Source organism: Jatropha curcas, chromosome 1 (assembly GCF_041381405.1).
Source record: "Jatropha curcas cultivar XTBG-Jc1 chromosome 1, XTBG_Jcur_1.0, whole genome shotgun sequence".
Lineage (NCBI taxonomy): Eukaryota > Viridiplantae > Streptophyta > Magnoliopsida > Malpighiales > Euphorbiaceae > Jatropha > Jatropha curcas.
This window is the reverse complement of record NC_143151.1, coordinates 26592495-26616728: the sequence shown is the minus strand read 5'-3', so window position 1 is coordinate 26616728 and position 24234 is coordinate 26592495. Positions and strand designations below refer to the sequence as shown.

The following is a 24234-nucleotide window of genomic DNA, read 5'->3' as shown; positions in this document are numbered from 1 at the left end:
TTATTTTTCCAAAGGATAATTTCGTCTTTTTCTCTCAAAATTAACGAAAAAAGTGTAATTTTTGGACGGAATAACCAATTAATAAGACGGAAGTGAACCTCAGGGACGTTATAAATATTTGTATAAATGTCGGAGACTACTTAAATAATTATGGCAAACCTCAGAGACGAAATAATTATTTTCCCTTATTATTATTGTTAAGAAACTTATTTTGAAATGTTATTATTAAAATATATTTGTGGTTTGCTTGTATTTATTATTATTATTGTTAAGAAACTTATTTTGAAATGTTATTATTTAAATATATTGTGGTTTGTGAAAATTATTGTATGATTATATTTCCAAGTATATTTAATTTTGTTGATTGTTCCTTTTAAATTTTCTCCATTATTTATTATTTATTTGATCCATAAATTTACATCTGTATATAACTCAATCCGTTAATAATTCATGGATTCACATATTTGATAGGCTGTATTAGATTTAAAAAAATAAAATAAAACATACAGATTGTATACTTTAAATCAATATTTGAATTGAAAGGATTAAAAACTGTTGAATCTTGGCTTAAGTGATTAAGATGAGATACTATGATTAGGAGTGAGCATTATGTTCAATTTTTTCCTAAGTTGATTAATTTATTTGGTTTTTCTATGTCATCAGTTTGGTTCGATTTAGTTAACAATTGAAATTTATTTGGTTTAATCGGTTTTAATTTGAGCAATTTCAATCATATGTAAGTCTAAAAACAAAATGTTATGTTTTGAAAATTAAGTAAGTCTAAATTTATAATAACATTGCTAACTTATAATAAATAGCTAAATCTACTAGGCAGAACTTTGTTTCACCTTACTTACTTGATGAATAATTATTGTTGTGTGAGAAATTAAAGTATAATTTTTAATTTATTTCTATAACAATTAGATAATTACATTTTTGATTGATTAGATATTTTTTTATCTATTACCAAAAAGCAAAAAGTATACTATAAAATTTGATTTTTTCTTTGTTTCGATTCGGTTTCAATTATTGAAAATCCGATTTATAATTTATTTGGTTTTTAATTTGTTCGGTTAGTTTTAATCGATTAGGTTTAACAAGTGAACCGAAAGCTCACCCGGTAAAAAAAAAAAAAAAAAAAACAAAAGGGATTATTAGAAAGGAAATTGCGGAAAAAACTTTTTGAAAATGCCAACATTATATATGTACGTGTAGCTACTAATCTTATCAGGCAAGAAAAGCTTCCATTTTGAGTCTGCAGAGTTTTCTTCTTCTTTAAGCTCGCTCCCTGCAACAATGGTTCTAGAGGTCTGTGATCGCTAACCTTCCTAATTAACTTGCAGCTTTTTAGATTAATTTGCGTGTTTAGTTTCTTCTTTTATCACCGGTTGTCATTAATTTTGATTATTAATAGGCGACTATGATATGCATCGATAATTCGGAATGGATGCGAAACGGCGATTACTCTCCCTCTCGTTTTCAAGCTCAAGCCGATGCTGTCAGCCTTATCTGTGGCGCCAAAACACAAGTAATTTGTTTCACATCGACAGTGGCTTTTCTTTTTTACCTTCAATTAGGGTTTTTTTTTTTTTTTTTTTTTTTTCTATAAATTGACAACTCCTCTGTTAAAATGGCAGTCCAATCCAGAGAATACAGTGGGAATTTTGGCCATGGCAGGGAAAGGAGTTCGTGTTTTAACAACTCCTACTGCCGATCTTGGCAAAATTTTGGCTTGTATGCACGGTACGCTCGATGGGATTCTTATTTTTTATTTTATTTTTTTGTCAGTAGACAATAATGTGTATTGCGATGTAACATCATACTATTATTGTTATTTGGTTTTGAATTCTAAGTGCATTTGGTGTTATTTTTAGTAACTTATGGCCATTGGCAATTATTTGTGTAATTGCAACCTTATGCATTGTGAATGAAATTTGGGTTTTAGTACTGGAGATTATTATTGGACTTCAAGTGTCCACTAAAGCAGTCTTCTTTGCATGCGAGGGAATGGTAGCACATTTTCTCTGCAATGCTAGAGGTCTTGGGCACTAGGACACATTATTTCGAACAATAGCTCATTTGTGCCTTTATAGCTGTGAAGTTCATGTTTAATCTGATCTTTAAGAAGGGGGAGCATGTGCGAGGGAAACAGAAAGGCAGAAGCATGCACATATTAGCTATTCAGAAAAAAAAAAGAAAAAAAAGAAATAGCCATAATCAACTTTAATGAGAATTTGATGCTAATTTTCTGCTTCAATTCAGTATCTTTATGAAGAAGGTTCATCTTGGTAGATGTGGAACTCTTCCTAGATTGCATGGAAACCGAAATGACGAATTATGGAAACAAGGAAACAATACGAGGAAATGACATCTAACATATAATTTTACACGGGGGAAAATGGTATTTTATACATGAAAATGGATACGTGGAAACATTTCCGCCATGAAGAAGCGTCCATGGCTAGGGGTTTCCGTACATCTTAGAACTCTTCTGTTAATGATTGGATGTTACAACAATGTCGGTGAAGCTTGCACTTGTTTACTGTTTGAAATTTATAAACCTGGGGTGGAACTCATTATAATAAAATTGTGTAAATAGATTGTATTCACAGCAGCTCCACCCCTTGTTTTCTTTTTCCTCCTTTTTCTTGGCATCCCCCATACTGTTTACCAGCTCAAATTAATAAGTATTTTCCCCAATTGTTTGATATTAGAGTGCAACTCCCGGCCATGGTTTTAAAAAAGAAAAAAACAATTGTGCAGGCATTGAAATGGGGGGTGAGATGAATATGGCAGCTGGAATCCAGATTGCTCAACTAGCTCTTAAGCATCGCCAAAACAAAAATCAGCAGCAAAGAATAATAGTTTTTGCTGGAAGGTAGTCCGCCTATTGATATCAGATTTGTTCTTTTATATTTGTGTGGACGCTAAGTTTTTTTTTTTTTCTTTTTTTGCATGTTTCAGTCCTGTCAAATATGACAAAAAGGTACTAGAGATCATAGGGAAGAAATTGAAAAAGAACAGCGTATCTCTAGATATTGTAAATTTTGGTGAAGAAGATGATGGAAAGCCACAGAAGTTGGAGGCCCTCCTTTCTTCTGTCAACAATAATGACAGCAGCCATATTGTTCATATTCCTCCAGGTCCAGATGCACTCTCTGATGTGCTTATCAGGTGTGATGTCTTATTTTCTTTTAGTTTATGGTACAGACATACAGTTACCAATTTGTGAATTGATATGTTGATATTAGTTGTTGACAAGAAATTTGGAAGAACATTCTCAAGAGCATGCCTAAAAAAGGTCAATAGAGTAGTGTGAAATCTGGGGGGCACTTATTAGAATAGAGGTTATATTTATTGTTATTGAGTAGTTGATTATGCTGATCTGGAGTTCTTCCAAGGTTGTCAAAATTACTTTTTCACTTGGGATTGGCAGAGGGTCCATAAGATCAGATCAAGTTATTGTAAGATTTTACAGGCCACATAAGATCAGATAAAGTTATTGTAAGATTTTACAGGCCACATAAGATCAGATCATAATATAGTCAAATTTAATTGTGCTTTATAAATATGGAATTCACCTAATACTATCTTGGTGGTTGCTAAAATCCTTAATATGAAAAAGAAGAATGATTGAATCTATTTTTCCCACATACAAATTAGATTTAACATTTGACAAAATAGCTTTTTATTTGTTGGAGTGTTGTAGAAGGGGAATGACAATAAGTGTGAGTTTTCGCCGCTAAAATAGCAATTGAAACTGCAATTTTAATGATTTTGGCTATGCAGGAAGCAATTTCAGTCCAATCTCTCAGGGCTGTGATTTTCTACACATTTTATTTGTTTAGGCATAATTGAACTATGAACTTGTTTGATTTTATGTGTTAAATCACAATTTCGATAACCATGAGTATTTCAAAGTTAATTGAAGATTTGTTTACCTTATATCCTTGTGATAAGCATATGAAGAACATACAATAAGACATGCATCTTTAATAAAGTGAATGTATGATAATACTCTTTGGAAGACGCTAATGATGTTTCACAATATTTTACCTCATTTAAAACACATTTTGTGAGATCATAGTTCTTTATTCCTTTGACAGCACACCTGTATTCAATGGCGATGGAGGAAGTGGCTTTCCTGCAGCAGCTGCAGCAGCAGCAGCTGCAGGTGGGAGTGACTTTGATTTTGGTGTTGATCCTAATCTAGATCCTGAGCTGGCTCTTGCGCTTAGAGTTTCCATGGAAGAGGAGAGGGCAAGGCAAGAAGCTGCTGCCAAGAGGGCTGCAGAAGAAGCTAGTAGACAAGAAAAGGTAGAGGAACCATCATCTACTTCACAGGATGCAACTGTGGTTGAAAAAACTAATGATAGCGCTGTTGAAGCAACTGGGAATAGTACAGATCCAATGGTTGGTATCATTTTAACTTATGCATTGACTGCCTGGGTTTGAGTTTGTATGTGTGGTTTGTCTATTTCTCAAAGCATGGTCATGCTTACTTAATTCAAGGTCTTTGTTCTTTTTAATGCATCTTTTGATCGTTTGAGAACTTTTTTGACAAATAATATCATGGTAGGATGAAGTGAACGCGTTGTTACAGCAGGCTATTGCACTGTCAATGCAAACTCCTGGATCAGATGATTCCTCTGCACGTGATGTTGATATGTCAGAAGCAACTATTGAAGATCAGGATTTGGCAATCGGTAGGTTTCTTCCATATTATTATAAATCTCATGGACACACTATTAGGAACTCGGATCTTATTTTTGAACTTCAATTCTCTAGGGAATCTACTGTGTATATGAAGATATCACCAATCTATTATTTAGGTTTTTTATACTGCCATTCAACTTCGGTGCAATTAAGAAAGAAGGGGAATATGTTTTCAGAGGCTGATAAATATATATATATATATATATATATATATAGCAAGCATATTTTTCCTAGAGAGTGCCAAGTAGGATTGTTAAAATTTGGTAGTGTCATGTAGGATTGGAATAGTTAGATTATGCTACATAGGATTCCAAGTATTCCAAAATGCTTTAAAATTTTGTAAGCTTAGTGTATTAGTTGTTTTGTTTTAATTTCCTGTTAATTGAATTTAATTTGTGAATAAATGCAAAACGTATATGTCAAGACATACTAATCAATAATATAAGAAATAATAATCATTTGACTAAATAAATGATTAAATAAATAATTAGCACAATAAAAATTTCTGCATTAAATGAAATGGCCATTTCAAAATCATAGGTTTTTATTTGACTATATAAATAAATAAAATTAAATAGAATATTTTATTTTAGAACATTATTGTCTTATATTTTTTAAAAAATGGTTTAATATCGTAATTACAATTTACAAAATATTTAACTATATTTGTTAAATTTAATTTAAACGTTGCAAATTTCAAAATTATTTATCTACAAATCGATTAGATAAATAAATAATGAAAAATATTTTAATAAAAAGTTAGATTAAATTATTTGTGCACAGCACAAGCATGTAGCTATTTATTACTTAATGACATGCAATTCAATGTGAAACATCAATCCAGTTTTCCAGGATCAATTTTGATGTTTCATTCTAAGACGGTGTAGTGGATTTTCTTGATACTTTCCTGTCATTCCAAAATATTCTCAGTACTTCCAATTATTGCTGTAGTGAATGCTAGTCATAGAGCATAGCTGCTTCCGTATCCTGTGCATTCAACATTTTTCTTGCACTTTCTTCCGCTCAACAGGTGATTGATTATGTTTTTCTTGCTCAATTGCCAGCTAAACTAATTGTATCTCCAGCCAAGTTATGGTGGAATTGAAATTAAAATTTTAGACCTGTTGTGCACAAAACTTGGAAAGATTGGTGAATCTTGTTCTGGTTTTATATATTTAGTGAACCTGCATTTTTTGATTGCTTGTGTCTGTTGCATGCAGCTCTTCAAATGTCCATGCCAGACAATGCAAAAGACTTGTCAGGTGAATCAGATATGAGCAAGGTGATGGAGGATCAATCATTTGTGTCATCTGTCCTTGCATCAGTATGTATTATCGAGTCTCTGCTAATGAACTCCATAATTGATATGATCTGGTAGATATTATTAATGCTCAGACCTTTTTTATTCCTCCCACAGCTTCCAGGAGTCGACCCTAATGATCCATCAGTCAAAGACCTACTCGCGTCCTTGCAAGGCCAATCTGAGGTTGATATATGAACTACAGCCTGCATGATCATATGAGTTATGCTTTTGCGCGTTATGTCAAATATATTCATTCTATATATTTATTGATGTTTTTTTATCTTCCAATCTTTACCAGTCTGAACAAAAGAGGAATGAAGACAAGCTGCCAAATGATGAGAAGTGAAGTTTTTCATGGCAAAAGCTTCTATATCAATGACAATCTGCATCTTAGCATGGATGATACCTCAACAGTAGGGCAACTGAGCAAGGCTCCTCTATTCATCTTGGCCACCGTATCTGAGAACAGATGGATAATGAGATGTGTGTAGAAAAGATATTAAATTTAGGGTGCCTTAAAGAGAGGGAGAAAAAAGAAAAAGAAAAGTTCTAGTGCTTTTCATCTTACGCTTTTTAACATGGAATGGGAAAATGGAACTTATTGAAGTCTAGCATGAAAATTGGAATTGCTGTATTGAAAAAAGTATGAATTTAGATGAAAAAGCAATCTGCAAGTACTATTTAGTTGTCCTTAACTTGTTCTGATTAGGAATATGTGAAAATGTAGTTTAAAAACAAAATTTAGTGCCCCTTAAATCAATATTTTCAATGGTGCTTTTTTCTTATAATAACAATGGCAAGTAGGAAAGACTTAAAGGCTTAATGTTTGTCAATTTTATTTATCGAGCAACTAAATAAAATATGTGCGCGTAATGGCATCTGATAGATTTCAGAATCCGAGCAAAAATTACAATATTAATATAAGTAAGGGAAAACAAGAGATTTCAATTTTATATATTAATTTATTAATTCAAACTTGAAATCAGTTAATAGGGTACAAAATTTATTTAAAATCCACGTGTTGATTTTCATTTAATGAGAGTAGAGTTGGAGTCTGCCTCCCACATGAAAAGATGTCGTCTATAATGCACAAGCTTTACATTATAGGGATTCGTTGAGTCGAGATGTTATGCATGTGTGAGGTGCTACCACCATACACTATCAACACAACTGTAAGCAGAGCACCTTCTCTTGGTGTGTAACTCAATTAAAAATAAAATAAAATAATTATTTAGTCCTTCAGATTTGATCAAAATTATAACTTCATCCATTTTATATAGTAAATAAACTAATTAGTCTCTGAAATTTAGCTTCATTAAACTATTTAGTCTTCTTTTTTATCTAAAAAGTATTATTTTTACCCTTAAATGAGAGATTTAATGGTAACTTAATAGTAAAATAAGCGATTAAATATCGTGAATGATTAACTATCAAATATGATATAATATTCACCGATTGGTCTACTCGATCTTCTCTTATAGAACATGTGGAAAGTGAAAGGTCGTGAGTTCATTTCTTTCCACCATAAAAATTATAATCAATTGGTGAATATTATTTAAAGAGGAGGACTAGTCCCTATTGTGCAGTCCATGTGTTCTCCTTCACCCGGTCGATAGAGCCTCCTATGTATATAAATATATTAGAGTATTGAACCCTTAAAATAATACTTTTAAAACATAAGCAACTAAATATATTAATGCTGCTAAATTTCGGAGATTAATTAATATATATTAAATAATAGCAATAAAATTATATAATTATAATAACTAAAATCAAACAAACAAACTAGTTATTTAAGAAAAAGATGTTGGTTTCAATCTAAAACTTTTTAAGCCAAAGCACCAATAAAGAAGCTAGAGCCTAGTGGTATAGATCCCTATGCATTTGGTATGAAATGGTTAAATTCAAGTTGTTGCAAAAACAATTATTCCATATTATTGCCTGATTCTGGTCCCCCTCATAATACACACTAACAGACAGCACATGCTAATCTCTTCTCCCCATTTTTTCCCCCAAGACTTTCAATTATCAACGCTGAAGTTCACTATGATAGCAAAATTCCAATTTATGGAATCAAATCTTAATTTGTAATAATTTAGTCAATGAACTACTTAATCACAATGGGATTTGAGAAACAATTTTACTAAAATTTTTTACCATTATGGTTAATCATTTTTTACTAGTCTCACCATCAACCACTGACCATCCAAACGAACTTCCATGTCAACTAAGGTCCAAGTTTAAAATGAGACTCTGTGATTCTGCTTCTTCCTTCTTGTCCAAAAGTGACTCGCTACTTGCTAGGCCATAATGTCTTTTCAGGAGTGGCTACAAATTACACACAGCCCCCATATATGAAATTTGCATATTTTCCCAACTGCTTTATGAGGATTAAACTGCACCACCAAATGTATTAGTAGCTACTAGCTAGCTAGTAGTTCCATTAGCAAGAAGACATGGACTAAATTAAAAGGAATTGAAGGGTTGAACTATACAAAACCCTAATCCATGTATAGGACTAAACAAACAAAAAGATGGCTACAGAGAATTATTGAATCAACCTGGTGCACTCAAAAATATTGTATTCTGCACTCATAAATACATGAGAGTCACATGAATTTTAGTAAGGATGATCCCATATTTAACCAAGTAAAGTTAAATATGTTCATGTTAGCCGCGCATTTAGGGTGGCGCAACGGGGACATCTACCTCACTAGTCTTTTACATTTTAGTTCAGAATTTTTGACATTTTAATCTATAACTTGCATTTATTTGAATTTATTTCACTAAAGTTTACTTTTTGTGATCTTTATATATTGGCCCCACTAATTAGACTTTCTGAATCCATTTCATGAATCATGAGCCAAGCTTGAGCTTATAGAAAATATGAAAATTTTCAAAGTCTTAGCTTACCTGAGTTATAATTTTCTTTTCCCAAAATTAGAACTTGTGGCTTAGCAGACAAACAAATTTAATAAAAACGCATGGTACCGGCAAAATTCAATATTTAATATATAAAATTATTAGGATGAAACATATTTAGGTATAATTTAACAATAAATGCATGTACGACTTACAATAAATTTAGGTTCCAATTTAACATCAACCAATGCTTTAAAAAAAAAAAAAAAGAACAGAACTGTTTAGGATGAAATCAAATAAGAGTCATGTTTGAGATTAGAAGTTGTGGGCCTGAAAATTAGTGTCTAACATTTTCCACAAGAGAGGGCCACCGCAAACGTGAGGGACATGTCTCCTATTGCAAACTTCCATTTCTTGCGGTTTCTGATGGATTTTAGCGTTTGGATAAAGATATGCAACAATTTGTTTATGGGATGATAATATATTGGGATGTTGCTCATTTCTACCATACTTTGTTAGACAAACTTGTTGAAAAACTCAAGCTTGGGATTATCAAATCTTGAACTTGCATGCACAAATCACTTATAATAATAATACCAAGAGAAATAAGAGAAGAAACAAATAAAAAATCTGAACATATTATCTTTTATTGGTGTTAAGTGCAATGTTTCATTTACATGACCAAGAAAGCTTCTTCTTTCTTGTGTTATTTTCATTTTCTTATGGTTTTTAACAGTCTTTCTCCCTTTACCTTCTCCACCCTTTTTTACTTCTTTGCTTTTACGCAAAGACTTGTTTGAATTGAGGAACACAAAGAAGAGAAAGATGGAAGAGTGCGATCCATCCTAGATGGGGCCACTGTATTGTCTACGTACATATGTTTTCTATGTTTTATTCCTTTTATATCTAAAATATATATTGCTGAACAAAGCACATTGACATGTTTCTAACAACATTGCATTCTTCAAATTCTTGTTAAATCAAATTAGGATTTAAAAATTAAAAATGATTAAATCGTATTACCCAAAACTTCATGTTTTCCACTTTCTTAATTGATGATTTATTGACAAATAAAGTTCATCATTATATTTATTATCATTGAAAATATGAAATTATATTTATTCTTCAAATTTTATTTAATTTGCCGAAATTAAATAAAATTTAATTAAAAAAAATGGAGGAAAGCGGGAACGAATTTCTTGTGCAACCTTCAAGAGTTGCTACGTAACAAACCAATGTATAAAATTTTATTGAAATGATGGTATTTTTGACTATTTATTAGAAAAAAATAATAATAAAGTAGGAATAATTTTTTAAAATATTTCTATTTTTATTAATTTAATCCATAAATAGAGAAACTATGAACCTAATCTAGGCAAATATTTTCCTTTTTTATTAACCGTGGATTTCATACTCTCATTAAACTTTCTTTTATTGATTTCAAATTTATTTTCAATAAAAGATCTAAAAGATGTATTTAAATAATAATATTATTATGTATAAAATATAATTAGGTGCTTGTCTGATTGATCTTTTCACTTATGTGAAGAGTGGGAGGTTTTGAGTTCAAATCCTTTCGATCATAATTATTTTTATCAATTTAACGAGTACTCCCACTATTGTATAGTCTATAGTGTTATTTCGGCCTACAAAAGCCTCCAATAAATTAAAAAAATATTTTATATTGTTTACACTCACCCAATCAGCTGGTTTTAGGTCTAGTTTTTGAATTGAGGATGTTTTGGCCCAAAGCTATCCATTAATAAATTCAATGTATTTAGACCTAATTAACAATTATATTTCCTATTTAAATTTACTTGTAAATCAGGAAGATAATTATTATAAATATTCAGTTACATCACAACTTTTTGTATACAAAGATCCTAATTTTGGTAGGCACAAATCTCTATTACCTTCTTCTTTATTTTTTTTAGCCTGTTTGTCCACATTTGCTAAAAGAGTTTTCTTCTGAAATTAATTGACTCTACCTTATGATTTTTGAATTGATGGTTCTCTTCGAAACTGACTATTAGAACCCTATTTCTTTTTATTGATCCTTCATCTGGAGTTTAAGATGAACATATATGCTAATTTTTACAAATAGTTAAGACTGATTCATAAAATTATAATAAGAAAATCAATTTTTAATATAAATACTATGGGATTCTAAAAGTTTATTTTATTAAATATTTAAAATTTTAAATTTGTGTCAGCAACTAAGGATGAGGATAGGATATTATAATTCTTAGACTCAGTTTATTTTCAAAGAAAATGATATATATGAAAAATATAGTGTAATGTTTGGGTGCTTAACATTTTGTTTGGATGAATGGAGGGAGGAATCGTTAAAATAAGGTATAGTAAAGTATGGTACGAAAAAGTACGATAAATGTTTTTTTTATGTTTGTGGAAAGGTATGGTAAATAAAGGTTTAATAACATTGTTTTATTTGGTTTGATGGTAGAAAAAATATAATGTTAAATATAAATATTATGAAAATACTCTTATCATGGAAGATTTATAAATATAGTTATAGATAATTTTAAAAATTAATTTTTTAATTATGCTTACACCCTAATCTTCAAATCTCAATTTGGGGTATTAAAGATTGGAGTGTTTAGATTAGTTTTTAACCTTTCAAATAACTTTTAAAAAACCATACTTTTCCTCAGACTCTCTTCCCAAACGACTAAATAACTCTTTCTACCTTATTTTACTTTCCCAACCAATCAAATAATCTCAATCCAAACAATCCCTAAGAAAATCAATTAATAGAATGGAATTGATTTCTCTCTCCTCACCTTTAAGACAAAAATATTTTCCGACAACAAAAGAAAAAAAACTTTAAGTACATATTATTTTTAGTAATTCACTAACAATCTATAGTCACAATTACTGGCCACTAGTAACTGAATATCATAGACTAATACTGCCACCTGTCACCACCAATCACTAAGAACTGCCACAATTTGTTATTTTATATATATTCAATTTGTAATAATTTGAAAAATTAGTGTTGGTGAAAATATTGTTCTAAGAAAAATTGCAAAGTTTGGAAGGGCAAATTTGTATAAGTTTGCTGAGACTTGAACAAATTAAGGTCAATCCACCTGTTTTTGTACATATGGGAATGTAATTTACTATACTTATTTAATATTATAGGTTTTGTAAAGATAAAATGTAAATATTAGTTACAGCTAAGACAATTATTATTATTGTTATCTTTGTATATAAACACATTACTTTGTCATTAATGAAATTAAAGAAATATTTATTCAATATCACTTTCGGTATGGTATCAGAGCATACAGTTTTGCTCTCTTAACTTTTTGGTTTTCTCTTTTATTTAAGAAAGCAACCTTTGTATTTTCTCTTGTTCCCTTTGTATTTCTCTTCATTTCCTTAATTTCCTTAAATTTCAGTAGTGTTTTTGATGAAATCTTAGGATTAATCTTTGGAAAATTGAAGTTTTAAAGAGATTTTTTTGTATTTTTAGTGAGTTTATTGAGGTTAAAGAAAAATTAATTGAGTTCTCTAAAATGACTGTTCTTAGATTTCTCGATCTTTATTGCTTCCGCAGATATTTAGTTTGTTTTTTATTTCTTCCGATTCTTCTAATCAAAAGGGATATTTTAATTTATAGAGTCAAGTTTATGCATCTCTAAATCAAAAGGGATATTTCTAAGAACATTAAGAAATTAGAAAACAAAATCCTTCAATTGTGCATCCATGACAGACCTTGGTAGTCTATAAATCAAGTTTATGCATCTCTTTCAACTGAGAATTTGGACACATCTTCGTCTGAAACAATATTGTTATTAACTGAGGACAATCCCTTGCTTAATTTATCTAAAACTGAAATTCAAAGACTTATCGATATTCTTGATGATCATACTGAACCTTCATCATCGATCTGTTATTCCCCATATTACTAATATGGCAAATATAATTATGTAGGTTCATTAATATGATACTCTGGAAGCAGAATATATCAGAATTAACTACTAAATTGCATATTTGTTTATTAAGGTAAGGCATTGTATTTAGAGAGAAATTCTTAAATAGATTCAGTCTACCACGTCAGCTATAGACTCACCCAATTAAATAAATGTATATTAATAATTTGTTTGTTGTGATGGGAAGCTTTTGCAATTTTCACCTCCCACTAAGCAACACTAGAGAAAAAGAGTGGAAAAAGAAAAAGTAATGCAACCACAAACATCATTGAAGATTTGAAGTGGACCCAAACAATTTTACAAAAGATTAATATTTTTTCATTATTTATTGAGAGAAACAAAAGATTAGTGATTGGATAAACCTAGAAATTGATATTTAATTGTCCAAGGTTATTGTAGGAAAGAGCTCGGTTGTAAAAATTTCTAAATACCGCTAATAGTCTTTGTCAATAATCCCATAACACTTACTTTGGTCATTATATATTTATCTTTTTTTTGTTTTAGAAGAATATTTATCTATTTGTTATCGCGAAATGTAGTATTTGGAATAGATACTTAATTCAATTACTCAATAAAAATAGGTAACCTGCTTGAAAAGAAAGAAAATCAATTAAATGATTTTTCTTACTATGTATTTTTCATGGCATTGATAGCTACAAATAGATCAAACTAAATTCCTATTAAAATCAATTTAAGAGTTAGATTTTGGTAAGTTGTATATTGGAAACAAATCCCAGAGCATTATTCTATAATTTTTAAAAGGAAACTCTTTGTCAATGTGAGCTTTACTTATAAATCTGGAAGTTTCAAATTAAGAATGACAATCCTTATTATTCAGAGAAATTTCCATGAATATAACTCCGATGTGAAATTATTTGCAAACAAAAAAAGAAAACTCCATTTGGAAATTAATATAGAGCTATTTTTGAAATTATATATATATAAATTTTTCAAAATTATTTTTAAAAGACAACTTTTTTTTTTTAAAACCAAACTACATAATTTTTAAAAATTAAAAAGTTCATTTCTATTGTAAATGCGATATGCATCACAAAGTCAAATAAGCAATTAATAGTTTTTTTCCTTGCAATGAAATATAGAAAAGAAGTATATTTATAGATTTTGAGTTTAAGCGTTGTGTATGGAGATTTTTTGAAAATACAAAAAAGAGCGCTTTGTCTTTTTTTATAGATTTATCCGATATGAATTTAATGTAAATAGATTTTAAATACGGGATGATTAACATAAAAAATAAATATGTAGCTTATAAAAAAGGGTATACCTAGAACTACACAGGGACCAAGTTGTTATATTAACGAAACTTGAAGGGCAATTGCGTACCTAAAGTTTTATATAAAGAACAAGTGCCACGCCACTAAGCGCATACCGCCTTCTATCAGCTCATTTCAGATAAACAAACAAACAGGAACACCTTTCAACTTCAACAAAAATGGCGATGGCTTTCAAGATGGTAAGCAATTTATTTTCTTTTTTCTCTTACGTATTTAGTTTTTTCTTTAATTTTTTTTCATTAATTAATGTACAGGCAACGACTGGAATGTGGGTAACTGATGAATGCAAGAACTCGTTCATGGAGATGAAGTGGAAAAAGGTCCACAGATTTATAGTTTTCAAGATCGACGAGAAATCAAGACTGGTCACCGTGGATAAGGTCGGTGGCCCCGGGGAAGGCTACGATGAGCTTGCCGCATCACTGCCGGACGATGATTGCAGATATGCTGTTTACGATTTCGACTTTGTCACCGTGGATAATTGCCGGAAAAGCAAGATCTTCTTCATTGCATGGTCCGTCCTTTTATTTATTTCTTTTAGTTAATTTATAAATATTATTCTCTAATCAGACTATACTTTTCAATTTTTTTTTTTTTTTTTTTTTTTTTTGTGAATTTTCTTTCATAGTGATTTAAGATTTTAATCATGATTGCTAAGTTCTCCCTTAAAATCAAGTGATTCTATAGTTAATTGTTAAAGTAACTAAAAATCAAGTTGTTATATATCTCAAATAGTGGTGAGTTCGTGGTATATAGTCCATTGGGAACTTGGATAAATAAATATTAATTAAGGGAAAATGACAACTTGATTAATTAGTTTAATTAATAGTTATTTTGGAATATTTCATTGTCTCTAGATGATCAAAGTCCCTACAATATGCTTTTTAGGTACACATGTAATATCTCTAATTAGGTCCAGTGTCATGGATCCTTGATTTTCACATGCGAACCAAAAAAAAAAAAAAAAAAGAACATATAATGATACCAAACATAACTAATAGCTCCCGCCTGAGAGGAATTAATTTTTCATCTAGTGACTAACCTTTAACCGGAAGGTGAAAGGAAACGACTGGTAATAAAAACTATGTAGTAATATTTTTATAAATAAGTGTCAAAGTTCAAATTTTAATACCCAACGGAGCTAACGCAGTTGATAAAATGAGACTTTTCTTTCTTTATCACAATTTTACTTTGTTGGGAAACACATTTTTAATAATATTCCTAATTAAGTAAATTGAGTCATAAAAAATTATATCTTTAAAATAATTTAGAAATGAGACACAGTAACTTAGCCATTGAAATGTTTGCAATTATTGATGTTTTTTTTTTTTTTTAAATTTTTATTTTGCAATTATTGGTGTAGTAGTTAGATCTAATAGTGGTAATAATTAATAATGTTAATTTCAGGTCTCCAACAGCATCAAGAATTAGAGCAAAAATGTTATATGCAACCTCCAAAGATGGATTGCGGAGAGTGCTTGAAGGGATTCACTATGAAGTCCAAGCAACTGACCCAACTGAAATGGGATTTGATGTTATAAAAGATAGAGCTAAATGAATCTAATTAATTAGCATAATTATTATATTATTAGCTAAATTACATATAATAATAATAATAATAACAACTGTGTTCTACCATTTAATATATGATCTTACTTTCTATTTAAAAAAAATTCCAAGTAGATGTGCTTTTTATCTTCTTGAATTTTGGCACTAATGTCAGTTCATCTTCTAATCTGTAATAATAATAATAATAATAATAATAATAATAATAATAATATCTGTCCTCTATGTGTGCTAATTGGACCACAAAGAACCTTTAATTTGATTTTGATTCTCACTCTTTTAACATGAAAAAAGGCAAATGTTGTGACCACAAAAGATTAAAAGTGCTTTTGGCTTTTTTACTTTTTCTTAAACAAGTTGTTAATTAATTGTTTAGGATTAACTGTGTTCAAATAGGATTTAATGATTTAATTATAGTGTATTCTAAACAAGAATTATTTGAATGGCATAAAACAAGTTAGCATGAAGACACATATGATATGCTTCCTGCTACCTTAAGCCCTTAATTATAATCTCATAATATAATTCACTATAATTTAAAAATGTGATGAAAAGAATAAGAAATTTGTAAATAATAAAAAAAAAAATCTCAATCAGATTAGAAATTAAATTAATAAAAAAATTTGTATCAATACGGTAAAAATTATAAAATAGGGAGGATCACTTTGTATTTTTCCATGGTATAACTCATAATTTAAAATCTACTTACTTAAATTAATAATAATAAAGCTTTTTATTTTTAATAATGGTGGAAATTTCGAGCACTTCAACTTTGCTCCATTTCCTTTTGTAAGCATCATGTATTTATGTACCTAAATAATGGATATAAGAAGAAAATCTGTTACTAGATTAGGTTTGAATTCTTATTTGGCAATTGACTCTTGGATTCTAGCATGAGTTTGGCATCTCTGGTCAGTCAGGTGAATTTGATTGAGATCTTTAATTAACAACATGGACCTTGCATTAGTTTGCATGAGTTTAGATTCATCATCCGGTAGTAGTGTAAAATATCGAGTTCGAGTCCTCTCGACCATAAAAGTTTTATCAATTTGGTGAGTCAAGAGAGAATTACTAATATTGTGTAACCCTTCATGTTATTTCGTCACATTGCACCTCTTAATGAATCAAATAATTGATTATAAATTGAAATAGAGGTTTGAACCCATAAATATAAAGTTTAATATGAGCTTCATTCGATCTGGATAAAGTGTGAAATGTGTGTTAGAAATTTATTTATTTGGACTTATTGATTGTATTTTATTTGGTTTTATAAAATATTTGAGTTAAGCATTATAATCCAAAATGTCTAATTTAAAACCAATTATTAAAGAGTGATCATTAAAAGTATATTGATGGGCCAGTTAAATATGTTTGGTTTAAGTGTGGTTAAATCCTAATTTGAGTTAGGATTGTATATTCTATTAGAGTTATGATGAGAAATCCTAATAGTTTCCCATATATAGGCTATATCCTCTCTCTCTAGTCTATGCCGTCAAAACTTGAAAAATTATTCTCTATCCATTGAGAGTTTGTAGACATAGAGAGAAAATATCTACTCATTCCACGAGCAATTGTGCATGACTGTTTCTATTTAGTTCAACCTAGCATTTGAAATTAAAATATGGTGTCAATGGAAGCAGATAAGATGACACGTAAGTTATTCTATTTTCTGTAATTTCAATTTATATATGAATATTTTGGGCTTTTAAATTCAAACAATGCAAACTTACTTGAATTTGAGCAAATCAATGTTAGAAGGTTATTACTAGCTAATTTCTCACTATTTTTTTATGCTCTTTATGAATGTGATATTTAATAATATGGAATTCTTAAACATGTTGATTTGATTTGCACGTGTAATTAGTAAATCTACATTAAACCCTAATATTGCAAACCAACAACATGTGTCCTAGATTGTAATGGATTTTATAGGTGATTAGTACTCCTGATTTAACATGGAGAGTAATAATCACATTTGAAGGTGCCAAATGAATAAGGCAAAACTTAAAATTATTGATATAGATAGAGCCATGCTGATGATAATAACTAAAGAAATTAAAACATCATTAGTATTACAATGAAAAGCATAAATAAAAAGCAAAATATATAAAAGCTGTTCCTGACTAGGATTATGGCTTATCCATTAGAATTGACATCACTACCTCCACAATATTCCATAAGGAGAAAAAAAAAAGTAAAAACTTGATTATTTTCTTATTTTTCTTTTTGGAAATTTTTGAAATAAAGGTTAGTTTAACCTCTAAATTTATTTAACGGGATTAAAAAGATAAGATTTGACATCTAAATTTATTTAAAATGATTAAAAAGATTAGATTTAATATTTTAGGTCAATTACTTATGATTTTTCATTGTACTTATAATATGAGAATTCTTATACAAATATTTATTTAAATTATAGTTGGGATCAAGCTATATAATTTATTAAAAAATAATTAAATATTGAATAGAGGAAAATGACACGCGAAGTATATTATATTTCTCTTTTATCTTATGATTTTGAATTCATAAATATGTACTAATTATAAATATTTTTAAACTCATCTTTATTATTGGATCATTGCATATGAAATTCATGGATTTATCATATTGAACTTATTAAAGTTATATTAATATTGAAAACATTTTATCTGGGTATTCCTGTTAAATTGAATCAATTTATTAATTTGTAAAAATCAAAATAAGTTCAAGGTTAAATTAACTTAAAAATAAAATTTGATATTTTCAATCGTTTTAGACAAGTTCAAAGATTAAATCTATGGATATATAAAAGTGGGAATGGGTGAAAAAGAACATTGGGATGGTAAAATGTCTCTACTAAGTTTATATATAGAATATAAAGGCTAATATGGCCCCTGAACTTATTTAACAGGATAAAAAAAAATGTTAGATTTGACCTTTTAAACCAATTTAGCTCATTAACTTGTTCAAAATGATTAAAAATATCATATTGACCTTTTAGGCCAATTTAACCACAGAATTTATTTTGATTTTTACAAATTAATTGATTCAATTTAAAAGAAACACCTAGATTAAACTTTTTTCAATTCTTTTGCATAGAAGTTTAAAATCTATAAAATATCATTTCTCCTAACACAACAAATTTACAAAACATGTAGTATAAATTTTAATCTATTTAATATGAGAAATATATGGATTTCACATGTAATAATCTGGTAATAAAGATTAGCTTTAAAATGTTCAAATTAATACATAAAACTCATAATCGTCAGTCAAGATAAAGAGGAATATAATATACTTCATGTATAATTTCTCTATTCCTTATTTAATTAATCTTTAAATGAATTAATCTCGATTTCAATTATAATTTTAATAAATATCTATACAAGTATTCTCACATTATAAGTATAGTGAAGAATCGGGGACTAAATTATTATAAAATATCAAATATGACCTTTTAATCATTTTAAACAAGTTTAGAGATTAAATTGCCATAAAAGGTAAAAAATCTGACATTTTAATTCCACTAAACAAGTTCAGGGTCCAATGAGAGTTTATTATTTATAGATTGACAAAAATATCATTAAGAATTTTAATTTCGTTGGCTGAAAAAATAAAGTTAATTTAATTTTGATTGGTCATATTAATTTTCTATTTAAATCTAGATTTTATTAAATAAAATAAAAAATTATATTATATACTATATAAATTATTTGTTAAATATGGTAAGAGTATAATATCTTTAAGGATTTTTAATTTTATTGATTGAAATAATAAAAATAATTTAATTCTTTTTCAATTTAAACGTAATTTAATTTTGATTGGTATATCAATTTCCTATTTAAATCTAAATTTATTGGATAAACTAAGAAAATACATTATATACTAAATAAAGTATATGTTAAATACGGTGAGAATATAATATCTTTAAAGATTTTAATTTTATTGTTTGAAAAAAGAGATAATTTAATTTTGATTATAATATTATATTATATAAGGTACATATTAAATATAGTAAGATTATAATATGATTAATTATTATTTTGAATAAATCTTAAATTTGATTGGTTATAATTATTTCCTACAAGTAACTGTTCTATAAAAAATAAATGTAATTTATTATTATTATTATTTGAAGAATAGAAGAGAAACTTTATTAAGCAACTACTAAATCAGCAATAGCAAAACTAAGTGAGGAGGAAAACTCCACATCTTCAGGCTAGTAAATGAACAAGTTACCTGTGCCATAGCATGGGCAGCTCTATTAACTTGCCTTTTCACTCAACAAACATCAATAATGTTAGCAGTAATACTCAAAGCCTTACAATCATCAATTAACAACCCAAATTCAGAAATATCGGCTGCAAAAGAACTAAAGGCATCACAAATTTCTTTTTTTTTTTTTTTTTGATAATAAAGGAGATCATAATATTATAATAAATCAGAAGCAATAAGATTTTCAATACAGTGGGGAATCATGTCCCATGAATGGAAACAAGGATGTAAACATGCCACACGAGCAAGAGCACGTGCAGGCTTGTTGACTTGCCCCCTAGCCCAAAGCAATTCACAAGATGGATTTTGAGAAAGCAATTGTTTAATTTCTTCTAATACTGGTGCCCAATCTGAAAAAGGTTCAAAACCAGCTGTGACAGCTTGAAACAGTCGCAAGCAATCTGTTTCCAGTAGAACCCTACCAAATGATCTCGCGAGCAACCAAGACAATACTTCCCTCAGACCAATGGCCTCTGCGATGTGTGGTTTTAGCACCCCGGCAAAATGACCTGTGCAAGCCACCAAAAACTGCGTAGCTTCACTCCGAATAAGGCCAGCATATGATGATCGACCCTCAATCGTATGGACAGCTGCATCAAAGTTGCACTTCACAACTCTAGTCGGAGGGGGAACCCATGTCAGAACTGAAGCCGACGGAGAAGAGGAAGTGCTTCGACTAATCTGCGCATTCTTCCATTCTCTAAGAAAGCTAGTGGCTGCCATGACAATGTTGTACGGATCAACATCAGTTTGCTGCCAGATTCGACGATTTCTATCAAACCAGATAAAGTAGCACAACACACCAAATAACAAGCAGTGCTCATCACTACGCCGATCAATAAACCCTAACAATAGATCAATAAACCCAATGGCAGATCCATCCAACAAAATCCGGGCTAGAGTCCAACACAGCCGAGCTTTCTCATAAAAGAATAGCATGTGCATTATTGTCTCTGTTTCATCGCAAAATGGGCAATGGTCATCCTCTGTGATTCGCTTGCCAAAAAGTACAGATTTTGTTGGCAAAATATTACAACATGCCCTCCATATCCAATGCTTAACCTTCGGAGGGGCTGCTAATTGCCATAATTTAGCCCAAACTGGCGAAGTTATGTTTACTTCAGGCGCCACAAAATGAGGTAAGACAAGTTTGTATCCTTATTTAACAAGGTATTTACCTGAACTATAGAAGTTCCATATTAGTTTATCTGCCTGGGTAGCTCTAGTAAAAGGGATGGAGAGGACCTGAGATACCTCTTCTGAACTAAACAGTCTGGCAATGAAATCCACATTCCAACCGTTAAGCAGCCTGAGGTCTCCAACTGACGTATTCTCAAAACCAGGAACAACAGGGCTATGCGGATAAAAATCAATATCGTTTGGTAGCCACGGCTCATGCCAGATATTGACGTTTGAACCGTTACCAATTCTCCACCTATACCCTCTTCTTAGAAATGACTTAGCTGAGACCATGCTCCTCCATATAAGGCTGGAATTATGCCCTAAGGGCGCATCCAATACATTCCCCTTGGGAAAATATTTTGCATCAACTTCAAGCACAGTTGGGCCCAGTCTTTGGTCTTTTAACCAAGATAGAACCTCCGTTATGCCAACCAACTCAACCATCCTAGGAGAACGAGGGCCATAGCAGGTGTCTAAAATACCAACTACAAAGCTTCCATTGTTATCCCGCAAAACTGCCCCAAAACTAGTAGACCTCAGATCAACAAAAACAGAGGAATCCATATTGCATTTCAAGGCAGCAGCTTTAGGAGGCTGCCATCTACCACTTGCAGAAACAACAGCACCAATAGGCACAACAAGCGCTCTCGCTGCCCTCTAATCATCTAAGAAATACTGGGATTTAAAACAAATAATTTCTGGAGGCAAATTAGTGCCCTTAAATAAAAACTCATTTCGCTGGAACCAAATAAATCATATGACACAAATTTCAACAACTTTTTCAAAATCCATAGTTCTCATGACAAATTGTAACTAGGAAATAAAATGAGTACCTATTGTCAAGTGTAGTGCCAAGCCATATAATTTCAAACATCGTGTTCATTTAAAGGATAACACAAGTGAATGGAAGGAAGACTCCCTAGCACCACAAAAATCACAGGCATTGAAAACAGCCACTCCTCTTTGGTTTGACCTATCTTTAGAGGCGAGAATATCTCTAACAGGATGTCAAATAAAATTAATGACCTTTGGAGGCAACTTGAGTTTCCAAAGCTTATTTTATAAACCTTGATTGCCAACAAAATGATTCTGCAGCAACTCGTCAGTAATAACATGATAACCGGATTTAACTTCATAAAACCCTTTTCTATTCCAATGCCAACTGGCCTCAATTGGATCAAATAAGCCATTAAATCAAAGGAGCATTCCAACACCTACGATCCTCGCAAATCAAATCAGAAACTCTAAGATCCTCAAAACCATTAACCATTGGAGACGAAACAACAAAACTAGAATCAGACAACAGCCAAGGATCTGACTAGACCCAAATAAGCTCACCCCCACCAACACGCCATCTCATGCCCTTCCTCAACACTCCTTTGGCCTCAACCAAACCTCTCTAAACAAAACTAGGATTCGACCCAAGATCAACCTCCACGTAATTCCGCTTTGGAAAATATTTTGCTTTGAAAACTCGATCTAAAAGAGATGTTTGTTGAGTAAGCAGTCTCCAACCCTGCTTTCCAAGGAGTGCCATATTAAAGCTATACAAGTGACAAAAACCTATACCACCATGAGTGTTGGGTGCACAAAACCGCTCCTAACTAAGCCAATGAATACTCTATTTACCATCTCTACCCACTCCCCACCAAAAAGAGTTCATTAAATTTTGAAGATCATCACACAAAGTCAAGGGCAACCAAAAAATGCTCATACAATAGGAGGGAATAGATTGAAAAATGGCCTTAATAAGAACCTCCTTCCCCGCTTGGGAAAGCATTTCATTCTTCCAACCTTGGATAGTCTTCCAGAGCTTATCGTAAACGTAGGACAACACTCCTCTCTTATCTCTTCCAATCATGGACAGAAGCCCCATAACAAAGAATGAACTCCAAGAATATCACAAATACCCGATCTCAACTCCTTTTTCACATTAGTGCTAAAAAAGATAGCATATTTTTGAAAATTGACCACTTGTCTCGAGGCGGCTTTATAAACATGGAGGATATTCTTCACTACGGTAGTCTCTTCGAGTGTGGCATTAAAAAATAAAAAGCTATCATCTATGAAAAGAAGATACGAGACACTAGGGGCTATTAATGACTCAGCAGCCATGTAAAAAACCACTTCTCTCTACCCTCTACAGCAACATAGACAAACCTTTAGAGCATAAAATAAAAAGATAAGGTGAAAGAGAGGTCACCTTGCCTCAACCCTCTTTCAGGGATAATCGGTCTGACCTCACTACCATTCAAGAAACTCGGTATTTAACTGAAGTGATACAAAGCATGATAAGATCGACCCACTCAGGATGGAAACTTAGCTTCAACTAAATCCCATTAAGATAACCCTAGTCAACCCAATCGTATGCTTTGTTAATATCAATTTTTAGTGCAACATTACCCCTCCACCCTCTGACTTTGCATTTCATCGAATGAATAAGCTTGAATGCTACCGACACATTTAATTAATCGTCCTGGAACAAACATCGATTGGGACTCATAAACTGATTGGCCAGAACTTTTGCCACAATCTTATAAAGAACGTTACACAATGAGATAGGGTGAAGGTCTTTAATAGCCTCAGGTGAGCTCACCTTAGCAATAAGAACAATGGTAGTGTCATTCAAGCCAATCGGAAACTCACCCTGATGAAGCCAACTGATACAAGTCTAATCACTACAAAAAAAACGCACAATTGCGACCGATTTTTGCGACCGACTTAATTTGGTCGCAATTTTGCGACCGCTTTGCGACTTATAAGCCATCGGTCGTAAATTTTAGCGCTGAAAATTCCCACGAGAATGGTTAATGATTTGCGACCTGTGTACTACGGATTTGCGACCGATTTTGCGACCAATGTGCGACTAAGTGTTCTTCTGTCGCAAAATTTCGCGCGTCAAAAATGGGGCAAAGTTCTGAGACCGATTAGAGACTACATTGCGACCGATATATTTAGTCGCAAATCGGTCGCAAATTTTGAGCCTAGTCAAACGACGTCGGCTCATTAAAAATTGCGACCGATAGTTATAAAATTTGAGACCGATGTGTCGGTCGCGAAAATTAGGGCTTTAAGCGTCGGGCCCTCTCTTTTTTCTTTCTTC

The 24234-nt window shown here is 30.9% G+C and overlaps 3 protein-coding genes across 3 annotated transcripts; 2 read left to right on the top strand and 1 right to left on the bottom strand.

Annotated features, from left to right (window-relative positions):
* Positions 1 to 1175: 1175 nt before the first annotated feature.
* LOC105641765 (26S proteasome non-ATPase regulatory subunit 4 homolog) lies at positions 1176 to 6714 on the top strand. Its single transcript, XM_012226361.4, has 10 exons — positions 1176 to 1308; positions 1415 to 1528; positions 1638 to 1743; positions 2764 to 2878; positions 2965 to 3174; positions 4107 to 4413; positions 4580 to 4706; positions 5937 to 6040; positions 6134 to 6202; positions 6318 to 6714. The coding sequence occupies exons 1-10, from the start codon at positions 1297 to 1299 to the stop codon at positions 6363 to 6365; spliced, it is 1212 nt and encodes a 403-aa protein (XP_012081751.1). The 5' UTR covers positions 1176 to 1296; the 3' UTR covers positions 6366 to 6714.
* Positions 6715 to 14152: 7438 nt separating this feature from the next.
* LOC105641766 (actin-depolymerizing factor 5) lies at positions 14153 to 15772 on the top strand. The gene is made up of 3 exons (XM_012226362.4): positions 14153 to 14308; positions 14384 to 14643; positions 15537 to 15772. Exons 1-3 carry the CDS (start codon positions 14288 to 14290, stop codon positions 15685 to 15687), a joined length of 432 nt encoding a protein of 143 aa, XP_012081752.1. The 5' UTR covers positions 14153 to 14287; the 3' UTR covers positions 15688 to 15772.
* A 4333-nt stretch (positions 15773 to 20105) lies between these two features.
* Positions 20106 to 23007, bottom strand: LOC149499250 (uncharacterized). The gene is made up of 3 exons (XM_089722448.1): positions 22888 to 23007; positions 21128 to 21788; positions 20106 to 21022 (listed from the first exon to the last, which is right to left on the bottom strand). The coding sequence occupies exons 1-3, from the start codon at positions 23005 to 23007 to the stop codon at positions 20106 to 20108; spliced, it is 1698 nt and encodes a 565-aa protein (XP_089578574.1).
* Positions 23008 to 24234: the final 1227 nt, after the last annotated feature.

Bases quoted from the DNA above. Each gene is read 5' to 3' on its own strand.
- LOC149499250 (XM_089722448.1), bottom strand. From the start codon at position 23,007: ATGGGGCTTCTGTCCATGATTGGAAGAGATAAGAGAGGAGTGTTGTCC. The intron at 21,789-22,887 runs GTTCTTATTAAG...TTAGATGATTAG, and splicing joins TTTCCCAAGCGGGGAAGGAG to AGGGCAGCGAGAGCGCTTGT. The intron at 21,023-21,127 runs GTAAATACCTTG...GGCAATTAGCAG, and splicing joins ATGGAACTTCTATAGTTCAG to CCCCTCCGAAGGTTAAGCAT.
- LOC105641765 (XM_012226361.4), top strand. The intron at 4,707-5,936 runs GTAGGTTTCTTC...TGTTGCATGCAG, and splicing joins AGATCAGGATTTGGCAATCG to CTCTTCAAATGTCCATGCCA. The intron at 6,041-6,133 runs GTATGTATTATC...TTCCTCCCACAG, and splicing joins TGTCATCTGTCCTTGCATCA to CTTCCAGGAGTCGACCCTAA.
- LOC105641766 (XM_012226362.4), top strand. From the start codon at position 14,288: ATGGCGATGGCTTTCAAGATG. The intron at 14,309-14,383 runs GTAAGCAATTTA...ATTAATGTACAG, and splicing joins TGGCGATGGCTTTCAAGATG to GCAACGACTGGAATGTGGGT. The intron at 14,644-15,536 runs GTCCGTCCTTTT...TGTTAATTTCAG, and splicing joins AAGATCTTCTTCATTGCATG to GTCTCCAACAGCATCAAGAA.